At 43.2% G+C, this 12,382-nt stretch overlaps 1 protein-coding gene across 3 annotated transcripts in view; it reads left to right on the top strand.

The window, feature by feature from the left end:
* Window positions 1–12,382, top strand: part of rnf103 (ring finger protein 103) — a 55,901-nt gene that overhangs the window by 22,527 nt on the left and 20,992 nt on the right. Inside the window, exons 1-2 of one of the 3 annotated variants that reach the window (XM_059965641.1) lie at window positions 1,228–1,346; window positions 11,982–12,042. In XM_059965641.1, coding sequence (XP_059821624.1) covers window positions 1,302–1,346; window positions 11,982–12,042 — 106 coding nt within the window. In that variant the 5' untranslated portion in view covers window positions 1,228–1,301. Of the gene's footprint in view, window positions 1–1,227; window positions 1,347–11,981; window positions 12,043–12,382 lie in introns of those variants that run through there. The other 2 variants (XM_059965642.1, XM_059965643.1) reach the window with 2 other exon arrangements.

Below are 12,382 nucleotides of genomic sequence, written 5' to 3'. Positions count from 1 at the left end.
ACAGCACAGTGACACAACTTAAAGAGTTGCTGCTGCAAAAGCAACCGAAACCTGGCTTTGATTCTGACCTCTGATGCAGTCTGTGTAGAGTTTGCATACTTTCCTTAGATGGTCTTGTTTCCTCTCATATACCAAAGATGTATGAGGTGTAAATTGCCCCTGGTGTGTAGGTGACTTGTCAAATTGAGAACTTGATGAGATTGTGAAGAGAATGATGGGTTAACATAGACTTATAGATTTGTGTTTGAAGGTCAGCACAAACTTAGTGTGCTGAAGAGCCTATTTTCTTCTATATCTATGATTCAAAGACATAACTTGGAGACATGTTTGGAAACATGGGAGACTGCAGATGCTACAAACAGAAGCAACAGACAATTTTTAGAGGATCCCAGTGGTCGAGTAGCATCTGTGGGAGGAAAGGAACTCTTAGTGTTTTGGGGTCAAAATCCTGCATCAGGAATGGGTTGCAGATGCTGCCTGAGCTGCTGAGTTCCTCCAGCAAACAATTGTTGCTTTGGAGGTGAAGTTTGTGGGTAACCAATTTATAGAAGGATACTCCACAACCCTTTCATGCGGTCAAAACTGCCTTGGGCTGACATTGCTCCCCAAGCAGTAAGAACAATCAACACACCACCAATTCCACCACTACTCTATTATTTCCCATAGGTCAACTAATGGATATACAATCAACCTATGTATATAAGCTTTCTTACGTATTCATATTATGTGATTATTATTGTGTTTCCTATATTTTTATTTTTTGTACTCCATTGGATCTGGAGTAACAAGTATCTCGTTCTCTTTATGCATCTGCACAGGAGATGACATTAAACAATCTTGAATCTTGTATTTCTTTTGCATTGTCACATGGCCATTGTAACTTTCCACCCTGAGACTTGAGCAGAAGGAGCAACAATCTGCTTGAAGAACTCAGTGGGTGGAGCAGCATCTGTTTGGGGTGAAGGGGAGAAAAGGAACCATCAATGTTTGGGTCAAGCCTCTGCATTAGGTATTGCTGATGCTACTCGACCCGTTGAGTTCTTCCCAGCAGATGGTTTATTGTTCAGATTCCAACCGTTGAATTGCTGTCTGCAGCATCTTCACTGGGAGGAGAAGTTAAGAAGGGTCCAGGCAGAGAGCGTAATTAGAGCTGCAAACATGTTCCTCTCCAAATTGACCCGTAGCGCCTCCTGCGGCAGCGGAGCGCAGTGCCAAAGGCGCGGCGGGATGACGTCACTGCGAGCGAAGCGGCGGCACGGGGTGGGGCGACAGCGAGCACCTCGGTGACGGCAGCGTCGGCAATGGGGCTGTTCGGTAGATCCCAGGAGCGGCCGCCCAAGGAGTTGGTAACCGCGTATTTTCTTTTTGTTGTCCTTTTTAAATATCCGACTGCTGCGCGAGTAATGTACAGCCACCAGTTATAAGCAGTCTCGGTTATGCGCTGCACAGCCGCCTTCATCAGACCGGCGCCCGCCTTCCGCTGTCGCCTATTGATCCTTTGGAGCAAGGACTCCTTAGTAATTGGATCACTTGCCTGCCACACCGAGCAGGGAGGGGAGACCTGCGTGCCAGTCCTTTAATAAAGTCGGGCCTTCTTTGGGACTCGTTGTGTTGTTCCAGGGCCTTAAGAAATTGGAATTGGGTATACTGACAAAACGTCTTTATCCTGATCATTTGGTTCTACTGTACATTGAAGTAGAACAAGGTAAAATAATAGCAGAAGGTAGAATAAAGGATACCAACTACGAAGAAAGACAATAAGGTGTAAGATAGATTGTGAAGTGAAGGGTCCATTTTATCAGAAAATAAATCACTAGCTTTATAATAGCGAGGTAGAAACTGTACTTGAGTCTGTGATACGTGCTTTCAGGCTGCTGCCCGTTAAAGGGGGTCGAGGAGAAGAGAATATCTGGGTTAGTGGGTTCTTTGAATATGCTGGCTACTTTATTGAGGCAGCAAGAATTATAGACAGAGTCCATAAAGGAGAGGCAACTCTCTGTGATATGTTGAGCGGCGTCCATAGCTCTGCAGTGTCTTGTGATCACATTCAAGATTGCTTAATGTCAGTAAAATGAGAAACAATATAATAAAATAATAAAAAAAATTAAAAACCCTAGTGTGCAAAAGTCTTGGCTACATATATATAGCTAGGATGCCTAAACTTTTGCACAGGACTGTCTTTCCAGTTACCAAATAACATTTAATACTGCTCAGCAAGTACAAAGCTAAGTATTGATCAGAATCTGTTTAAATATCACCAGCATATGTCATGGAATTTGTTAACTTTACATCAGCAGTAAAATGAAATACATAATATAGAGGAAAAAACTGAGTTAAATAGTTAAGTTAAAATAAGTAGTGCAAAAAAAAAACAAAATAGTGAGGTTCAATGTCCACTTGTGTGTGTATGTGTGATGTTCCTTGCTGGTGATGAGGACCACTGACATCCTTTGGATGTTGTGACTTGCATGTGAGTTTGATTGAAGTGAGGGAAAGTTCCATAGGTCGTCAATCTCACTCTCTCATCTTAGTCTGTCTGGATCCAGTGGCAAGATGAGAGTCAAGACACTAGAGATGTCCATTTAGGAGTCGAATGGCAGAGGGGAGGTAGCTGTTCCTGAATCACTGAGTGTGTGCCTTCAGGCTTCTGTAACTTCCTGAAGTTAACAGTGTGACGACGGCATGTCCTGGGTGGTGAGGATCCTTAATGATGGGTGCTGCCTTCCCAAAGCACTGCTCCTTGAAGATGTCTTGGATACTACGGGAACTACCCATGATTAAGCTGTCCAAATTTACGACTTTCTACTTTGATCTTGTGCTGTAGAACCCCCCCACCCATAACAGATGGTGATGAGGCCTGTCCAAGTGCTTTCCATGGTACATCTGTAGAAGTTTTTTAGTGTTTTAGTTGACAAACCAAATCTCCTCAAACTTCTAATGAGATATAGCTGCTGTCTTGCCTTCTTTATACAGTAGTTGTACTGATATATGAGTCCAGGTTAGGTCCTCAGAGATATTGACACCGAGGAACTTGAAATTGCCCGCTCTCTCCACTTCTGATCCTTCTATGATGAAGGATCTCTGCCCAAAACTTTTTTCCCTAGATGCTGCCTGACCTGCTGAGTTCCTCCAGCATTTTGTGTGTGTTACTTTGCATTTCCAGCATCTGCAGATTTTCTTGTGTTAAGTACTCTTATTTCTATTTCCCAACCACCTTCCTATTTTAACCAATATATAGTACAATTCTTAGCCACCACTATATATGTGCCTAAGACTTTGAACAGCTCTGTATAAACATGTAAATTAATGTACATATATTGTCTGTTAAGTAGTGTGAGGCACAGGAGTCTCTGTACATAAGGTGACTTACAGGAAATATTTAAAGTGGTGGTGGGCAGTGGGGAGAGGTGTTGGTCAGCCTTTACTGCTTGGAGAAAGTTGCTGTTTTTGAGTCTGATGGTCTTGATGTGGATGACATGTAGCTTTTGCCCTGATAGAAATGGGACAAACAGTCCATGAGCAGGGTGGGGGGATCCTTTATGATGTTACTGGACCTTTTCTGGCACCTTTCTGTATATATGTCCTTGATGGCGGGTAGGCTGGTGCCAGTGATGCATTGGATAGTTTTGACTACCCGTTGTAGTGCCTTACTGTCCTCCACGGTGCAGTTTCCCTACCATGCAGTGATGCAGCTTGTTAGGATGCTCTCTATTGTGCCTCTGTAGAATGATGTGAGTATAGATGCGCATTGTCCAGAGCAGTTGTCACACCAAGCCATGATGCTTTCAGATAGAATGTTTTCTGTAGTGCAGCAATAAAAGTTATTAAGGTCTTTTAGAGACGTGCCAAATATTTTTAACCTTTTGAGGAAGTAGAGGCTTTGATGAACTTCCTTGGCTGTTTCATCAATGTTTTTGGATCAGGCCAGGCTGTTGGTGATATTCACTTATAGGAATGTGAAGCTCTTGACCTTGGCATTGTTGATATCGACAGAACACTGGGGCTTATTGTAAAGTGAAAACAAAACACTAGATCAAGCAGCATCTGTAGAGGGTAAAACAGAATGTTCAGTAAGTGTTTAATATACTGTATTTTCCAAGTTTGTCATGCATTGGTGCTTAACCTATTGTTGCAGATGTTTGGCATTTTAATGTATTAATTAGTTAATTCTTTTTGGTTGGGAATCAGTTGCAGGGCTTGTGTTTAACCATCAGTTTAGTAATAAATCAGACTGCTTTAGTTTCCATTTTGTTTGTTTCCAAGGGTAAGGGTGGAACAATGACACTTGGGTCCTGTATGTTGTTTGACCTCTTACAGGATTAGTACAAGTGATGGAAGACTGAGGACAGATTATCTAAAGTTGAATGCTGAGGTTTAATAGTTGATGACATCTGAGGAGAATGAATTGATTGCTTCAGGCATTCCCATCACTATAACAACCAGGAGAATTGACATGGCAGCATAGGTTCATGACGGATCAAATCAAGCTAACCTTTTTATTAGCAGATGATTCAAAGACTAAGGGATAAAATCATAAACTTTACAGCATGGAAATGAGTAATTTGGCTCAACTCATCCATACCAATCAACATCCTTCCATTTGGTCTGCCTAATTGATTCGTCTAAACCAACAACCAAGCATCAACCTTTCTCTTAGGAACTTACCGCTGTCTGGGTGAAGAAGGTGCACCATGCCTTACCTCTGAATCTCCTTCCCCCACCCCTCCACCTTGCATTAACCCATGTTCTCTCATTTTATTTACCTCTGATATAGGCAGAAATTTAGTACAGTCTACTCCAACTCCCACATCCTGAAGACCCTGGAGAGACTTGTTCTAGAGCAGCTCTGGCCTATGGTTAGGCCACACTTAGACCCCCTCCAGTTCGCCTACCAGCCCCGACTAAGAGTTGAGGATGCCATCGTCTACCTGCTGTATCATGTTTACGCCCACCTGGACAAGCTGGCGAGCACTGTGAGGGTCATGTTTTTTGACTTCTCCAGTGAATTCAACACCATCAGCCCTGCTCTACTGGGTGAGAAGCTGACAGTGATGCAGGTGGATGCTTCCCTGGTGTCATGTATTATTGATTACCTGATTGGCTGACCACAGTACGTGCGCTTGCAACACTCAGCCAGAGACTCATTCCACTGAGATGTAACACTGAGCATCATAGGAAGTCATTCCTGCCGGTGGCCATCAAACTTTACAACTCCTCCCTCGGAGTGTCAGACACCCTGAGCCAATAGGCTGGTCCTGGACTTATTTCCACTTGGAATAATTTACCTATTATTATTTAATATTTATGGTTTTATATTGCTATATTTCTACACTATTCCTGGTTGGTGGGACTGTAATGAAACCCAATTTCCCTCGGGATCAATAAAGTATGTCTGTCTGTCTATTACCCTCATAATTTTATATACCTCAGTTGTGTTCCTTCTTACTCTCCTCCACTCAGGGAGAAAAGACCGTCTTCTCCAATTTTTCCTCATAACTGAACAGCTTCATCCCAGATAATATCCTGGTGAATCACCACTCCACTGCCATCATATTCCTCCAATACCTGCTACTCCAGCTGAGGTTTTATGAAGTTGAAGCGTAGCCTTCTTCCTTGTGCATTTAATGCCCTAATTAACAGAAGCCAATATCCTGTGTGCCTTTCTAACCACTTTGTTCACCAGCATTGCTGTGTTCAAGCATTTATGGATTTGTACAGCGAGGTCCCTCTGTTTCTCGATCCATCCTACCTACCATTTATGGTATTATGTTTTAGTCTCATTAATGCTCCCAAGATACACTACTTCACATTTGTCTGTATTAACCTCCATCTATCATTTTCAGCCCATTTCCCCAAAACATTGATATCTCTCTTCAGCGTGTGCCTTCTACAATATAAACAAGTCTTTATCATTTGTGTCCTCTAACTTGCTTCCCACATCCACATTTGAGTATTACAAGCAACAAATCCCAGCATCTATTCCTGTGAGCCACTACTAGTCACAGGCATGCCATCACATAATCAGTCCCATATCATCAACGATTACCTCCTCTTGCCAAACCCATTTTGGATTCAGTATGGCAGTTTGCCCTGGATCCCATGAACCCTAACCTTTTGAAGCAGTCTGCTATGTGGACCGTGTGTGGGTAAAAGCGGTGTAAATCTCATCCACTGTTCTGCCTTTATAAAATGCATTGATACCTCTTCAGACAATTCAGTCAAATGGTCAGACAGGATTTGCCTGTGGCAAAAACCTATTGGCTATCTCTGATTTGTCCATGCCTTCACAGATCTGAATCAGGTGCATTATCACTATCTTAGATAATTTAAATTTGTTGTTGTAGCAGCAGTCAGGTGCTCATTACAGTCATCGTTAGGTATCCCCCAGAACTTTTTTCCACTGATGTTAGAGTTATAGGCGTTTTTTGGGTGCCTTTGTTGAAAAGAAGTGTGATCCTCCTGGGATCCACTTGGGTCCAGTGAAGATTTTTTAAAACTCAGCCAAATCTCCTGCAAGCTCTTCTCTACCCTCCTGCAGCACTCTGGGCAAATCTCTTCTGGCTCTTGGTTTCTCTCTCCACAGAGGCTGCTCAACTGACTGGCTGAGATTTTCCAGCATTTCTGTTTTTGTATCCAGGGCCCTGGCTGCTTTTGGGAGTTAATATAAATTACAGCTCCCCACCCCCAGCACTTCTTGAAGAAGAATGGAAGTGTTCTATTTTAGTGGTCGCCAATCCATCGATTGCGATCGACTAGTCGATCTTTGAGACTTTCCCAGTAGATCCCGAAAAGAACGAAAAATAAATACACAAATACTGTTGAGAGATTGTTTCCGGGTTGCGGGGTTTTAGTTCCATTCTTTCTGCCCAGTGAGCATATGTGTAGCTTCCCCCCCCGCACTACACAGTGTATTTCAGTAGTTCCTAACCACTGGGGACCACAAGGAAACGATAGGAGTCAGCTGCACCTTTCCTCATTCCCTGTCACGCCCACTGTTGAACTTGAACCCACGTGAGGCCATCAGCCGCCTAAACGCGGTGATGCCCTCGCGCCGGGGATCACTGGTTGGTCTCGGGTGGCTGGCAGGAAGTGCTGTCGCTACTGGCCTGGAGCGCTGCCACTAAACCTGCTCAACACACCAAATGTTTGTGGGTAACCCGGTGCTAAAATATTTGCAGACGACCTAATTCGGGTTCAGGGTTTTGTAAGTATTAGAGCAGCTACCGCGCTGCGATCTACTGAAACAAACTTTTGTTGGCCGATAGATCCTACAAGTGGGGTAGGTGTCCTGTCCCACTCTTCACTCGGTCAGTCGCTCGCTCTCTCCGGACTGCGACCGCCATGGCCCCGGCACGGGGACCTCCGGCCCTGACCTTGTCCTCTCACCCCACCCACGACCAGCCACACTTGGCCAAGGCGGTGGGTGGGCAGGAGGCTGGAGTTTGAGCCCAGAGGCTGTCTAATGAGGCAATGAAGCCCTCAAAATTGCTTTGGTTCCCTGAGTCCAAGCACCCAGCACTTAAAGACAAACCCACTGAGTTTTTTCAGCGGAAAAAATGTGAGCAGCGCGGGACAGAAGCTAAGTGCCGAGAGCCGCGAAGCCGTGGAATAGACTGGACATAAGGAACCTGCTTCGAGTATCGCTGTACTCCGGTCGTGTTTAACACCCCCCCCCCCCCCCCCACCGTCAGCCGGTCTGCAAGAATATTATCAATATTAGACCTAACAAAGGGCGGGTACCACCGGTGTTTATACTTTATTTCCGGGTTGCGGGGTTTTTTCTGCCCCCGGTACACATGCGTGTAACTAATTGATCTGGGGTTGATCTTGCCTTTTACTAGGGCTGAGGTAGGGGATCTTGGGCTTAAAAATGTTGGTGACCACTATTTTATTTCCTGGCCAATATTTATTGTCCAATTGACATCAAATTTTAAAAAAAACTGACATAATTATTTGTATGACTTTGCCATGTTTCACCTGAAAACTGGACCTATTGTTCAAAAAAACACTTTGGCTTGTAAGTGTTGAGAATTCTGAGGTTGGTAGCTGTGTGCTAGAAATGCAAATCCATACTACATGTCTTTCTTGTTGTAAGTTCACTAAATAACTTCAAGTAAAGACAAAGTGGAGTTTAAAAATAATGTGTTATTTGATGTTATTCCTTGTGATAGAAGGGCTCAACTGGGCTTCAGCTGTTCTGACCTCTGACAGTAGTGGGGCAGGATTCCTACTACCATCTGTCTAGAATCTGGGTCAGCAATTGTTTCCATTTTGATAGAGTAGCTCATTCTCTCTAGAGTTCTACTGAAAGAAATCAAGTTCTCGGATTTAAACTGCTGTGTTTGGTAACAGAGCATCTCAACGCACATGGTGTGAATTCCTTTCTGGGGCAAAGTACTGTGCAGCCTTTTTGCAGTAACACTGTTCCATAAAGGAGGCCTGAAACAGGGAAACAAAATACACTAGTTGATACGGCATCTGGCGATGGAAGGGACTGCAGAGTTAGACAGAACTCAGGCCTGACTCCTCAGTAAGGATGGCAGATTGTAGTTTATCAACCAGAGAAAGTTTGTTACCTTGATTTGAAATGAGCAGATTTATTTAAGACAAGTTTCAGTGGGTTGGGTTGGGGAATGAGAGGTGTGAAGGCAAGATGCAAGAATGCAGACAGATAGCAGAATTTTCGATGAGGTGAATGGGTAAAATATTGACTAATGCAGTATAACAGGAAAATTTAATGTTTATTTTGGAGGGAAAATATTTAAATGTAGAACCAAAGGGATTTGGAAGACCTTGTTCATTAAATGCAGGAAACTGAAACACAAGTGCAGTGTGATGGAGAAGACGAATGGGATGTCAGCTCTTGGAAAGTACAGTTAGTCCCTGAGTTACAAACGTCTGACTTACGGACAACTTGTACTTATGAACCGAGGAAGGGGAATTCCGTCCGCCATTTTAAATCAGATCACGACGCCGTCCACCATTTTAAGTCAGATCACGACGCCGTCCACCATTTTAAGTCATTGCCGTTGACACTGTGTTGAGTGTTTAACTTTGTATTTGGCTTAAAATTTTCTTAGTAAGATTCACCCTGACCCCCCCCCCCCCCCCCACGGTTCCAGTCGGCTGGTAGCGCAGTGAGATCAGTGTCGGGCTGGAGAACGGAGGTTTCCGAGTTTGGTCCAGTGACAGATCGCTCCTGTGCCAGGTTGATGTTGATCCAGTGACTCCCGTACCATCCGTGCTGGGTTGATACAAGCTTGCAACTTGACCTCGTTAAAAAAAACAATGCCACCTCCAGTTTAAATTCCCACGTGGACTATTTTGGATGATCAAGTATCCAAACCCAGCACAGCCCCCACTTGTCCCATTCAGCCTGTCTCAGTGCGGTGGTCATTAGGACCTGGTGAAGCTCAGGACCCGCTGCCCACTGTGTTTCTGTTCCGTTGACGGGAAGCGATCGCGATTGAAAATAAAGTGGAAATAATAAAGCGTTTGGAAAGAGGTGAAACACCATCGGTCATAAGAAAAGCGTTAGGCTACAGTCAGTCAACGATCGGAACAATTTTAAAGGATAGCAGATAAAATGAGAATAATGGAGCATGTGAAAAGCCCTGCCCCAATGAAAGCTACAATTATTACTAAGCAATGCAGTGGTTTAATTATTGGAATACATGCATTTCTAAAGTGTTTTATATACATAGAAAGGTAAAATATATACTATATACTAAGACAAACGTTTGACTAACTGACGCTAAATAATACCGGATGTACTTGTTCCGACTTACCTACAAATCCGACTTAAATTTGGATGCGGGAACGGAACTCCTATGTAACCCGGGGACTGCCTGTATTGAAATCTTACTCCAGTTATATAAGGTGTTAGGCCACCTAGAGCTCTGCCATTTTCATCACTCTTTTTAAGGAAAATTGTATTTCATTGGAGTTGGTTCAGAGAAGATTTACAGGTGTGGAGGGACAGTCCCTTAACATTCAGGTCCAGAACCTAATCATTGGATTCTGGAAGAATGAAAGGGGATTTTATTGAAATGTATAATGTTCTTAGGAGGGTAGTTGGGTAAACGCTGAGCTTGGAAAAGTCCAGAACAGAAACCATTGTCTCAGAGTAAGGGCTGCCTATTTTAGACTTGATGTGAAGGACTTCTTCTCTCTGAGAGTGAAAATCTGTGTGTGTGTCTGTTGGGGGGGGGGGGGGTAATGAGGACGTAAATATTCAAGGTTGTGATTGATTCTTAATCAGAAAGGGAATGGAAATATATGGAGAACAGCTAAGAAATTGAACTTGTTAGGTGAGTTGTCATCCTTTTGAATCATGCATTAGTCTGATTTCTTGTGGCCTTTGCTCTCAGTTCATCCATTGCAGACGTGTTAAGAGCAGTGACTTGAAATATGAAGGTGGCATGGGAAAAGTCATAGAAATTATCAAGTATGTTTGCTTAAGCAGGAAGAACCACTGATAGTTCAAAATGTTAATGACTGGAATTTTGAAGACTAGCCTGGTTATGCCTAACTATTGTACTGAGGGTTGTTATTAGCTTGAATAGTTTAAAATAGGCTTGTAAAAAAGCCAAAGCCTTTCATTCCTTTTCTTACACAAAGCAGATGAAATTTGGCACAGGAAGTGTAACGTTGCAGTAACAAGGATGAGAAGTCTATTGTTTTTGGGAATTTTTCTGGGTCTTCTGTGAAGCCAAACTCAAAATAGTGTTTAATTTCATTGTCATGTCCTTATTTTGCAATATATTTTCTCTTTTTGATGACCTTCAGAGTGTATTTTCACACAGTTTTATCGCTGTGTTATTGTTGCAAAATATTTACGGATTGGCTTCATCCCCATTAAAACTGTTACGAATCCCGTAACTGGAGAACTTACCAGCAAAGATAGAGAGGTCCGTTGAAGTCTGATGTCACTATTTTCAAACGTTTTTATTGATAAAGGGACACAAAAGTAGGGTTAATACAAACATTCCGATAGTGCACATCGTCAACACTCAATCTAAAGCGCGGGTATAGTAATAATCATCATTAAGAAGTGAGCTCTGCTGGTGTCTAGGGGTTAATAGATTGTCCGTTGGAAATGTAAAAGTCACTCAAAGTCTGCAGGCCTCAGCCCTTTGAAAATCACTGGGTTTTCTGTGGGGCGACCGAGAGAGAGAGATTGGGGGAGAAGAGAAAGAACTTGCCGAGTCTCGATGAATCTTCCGTGAAATCGGGGGAGCGTTGGTTTCCTCTCCCTGATGTTAGTTAAAAGCGGTTTTCTGTGATTCCAGCCACAAATTCCAATCTCGGAATCTAACGCACGTGGCTTCCTGCTGCTGCGGGATCACTCTCGTGTCTTCTTGGTGCGTCTCAGGGGCTGTCCCCCGAGTCTCTCCTTTATACTTCCTCACGGGGTCGCAGGTGTCAATCAGGTTGGGATGATGCAATCTCTCTCTCAACCAGCCCACCTTGCCCAAGGGCTTTTCACGTGGTCTCCATGAGACAATAGTCGCTGTTGTCTTTATTCTGTATCCCTGGTGGGACCTGCAATTTGGCACGTCTCTCTCTCTCTCCGACTGGGTCTACTGACCCCCCCCCCCCCCCCCTTTCGACGGGTGCTCTTGCAATTCTCACAAAGGAGGGGGCTGGGATCATAACAAAACAAAAACTATTCTGGCTGCCAATATTGCCTAAAAATAGGCTTGTTGTTTGAAGTCTTTGGAATAGCAATAAAATAAATATGGAAAACATAAGCATGGGTCATGAAGCAAATGGGAAGACACTGGGGAAAGGTACTGAAAAGTTTACACTAGTTTTTATGAATGGGAGCTTGCATGCTATTCGTAATTTTCAACGATTCTGGTGCAGAGTTCTGAAATGTATCAGTTTATTTCCATTTATGTGTTAAAAATGGAATTCTCCATCCCATTAATGCAATATCTGAAACGTGTTAAAAATGTTCCAACTTTTTTTATTATTAGGTCTCAGAATGGTCAATAAAAATAAGAAAGGAAATGAGAGTGATTGACAGACAGATTCGGGGTGAGTAAAAGATTTTTCTGTTTATGCAAAAGTGAAAATATTTGATGATATACTACAGAAACCCAGAATAACATTGTGAAAATCCAGGTTTACTTGAGCTGTTTTTCACAGCGATAAGGGTTGGGTAATTAAGAAAGCAGGCAAAATATTATTGTTTATTGTAAACACAAGAGATTCTTCAGATGCTTGAAGTCCAGAGCAACACACACAACATGCTGGAGGAACTCAGCAGGTCAGGCAGCATCCATGGAAATGAATAAACAGTTGATGTTTCAGACTTAGACCCTTCTTCAGGACTGGAAAGGAAAGGAGGTGATAGTTGGAAAAGGTGAAGGGCTGG

Source organism: Hypanus sabinus, chromosome 3 (assembly GCF_030144855.1).
Source record: "Hypanus sabinus isolate sHypSab1 chromosome 3, sHypSab1.hap1, whole genome shotgun sequence".
NCBI classification, from domain to species: domain Eukaryota; kingdom Metazoa; phylum Chordata; class Chondrichthyes; order Myliobatiformes; family Dasyatidae; genus Hypanus; species Hypanus sabinus.
Note: the sequence above shows the minus strand (reverse complement) of the source record. Positions and strands in the feature narration are given on the sequence as shown.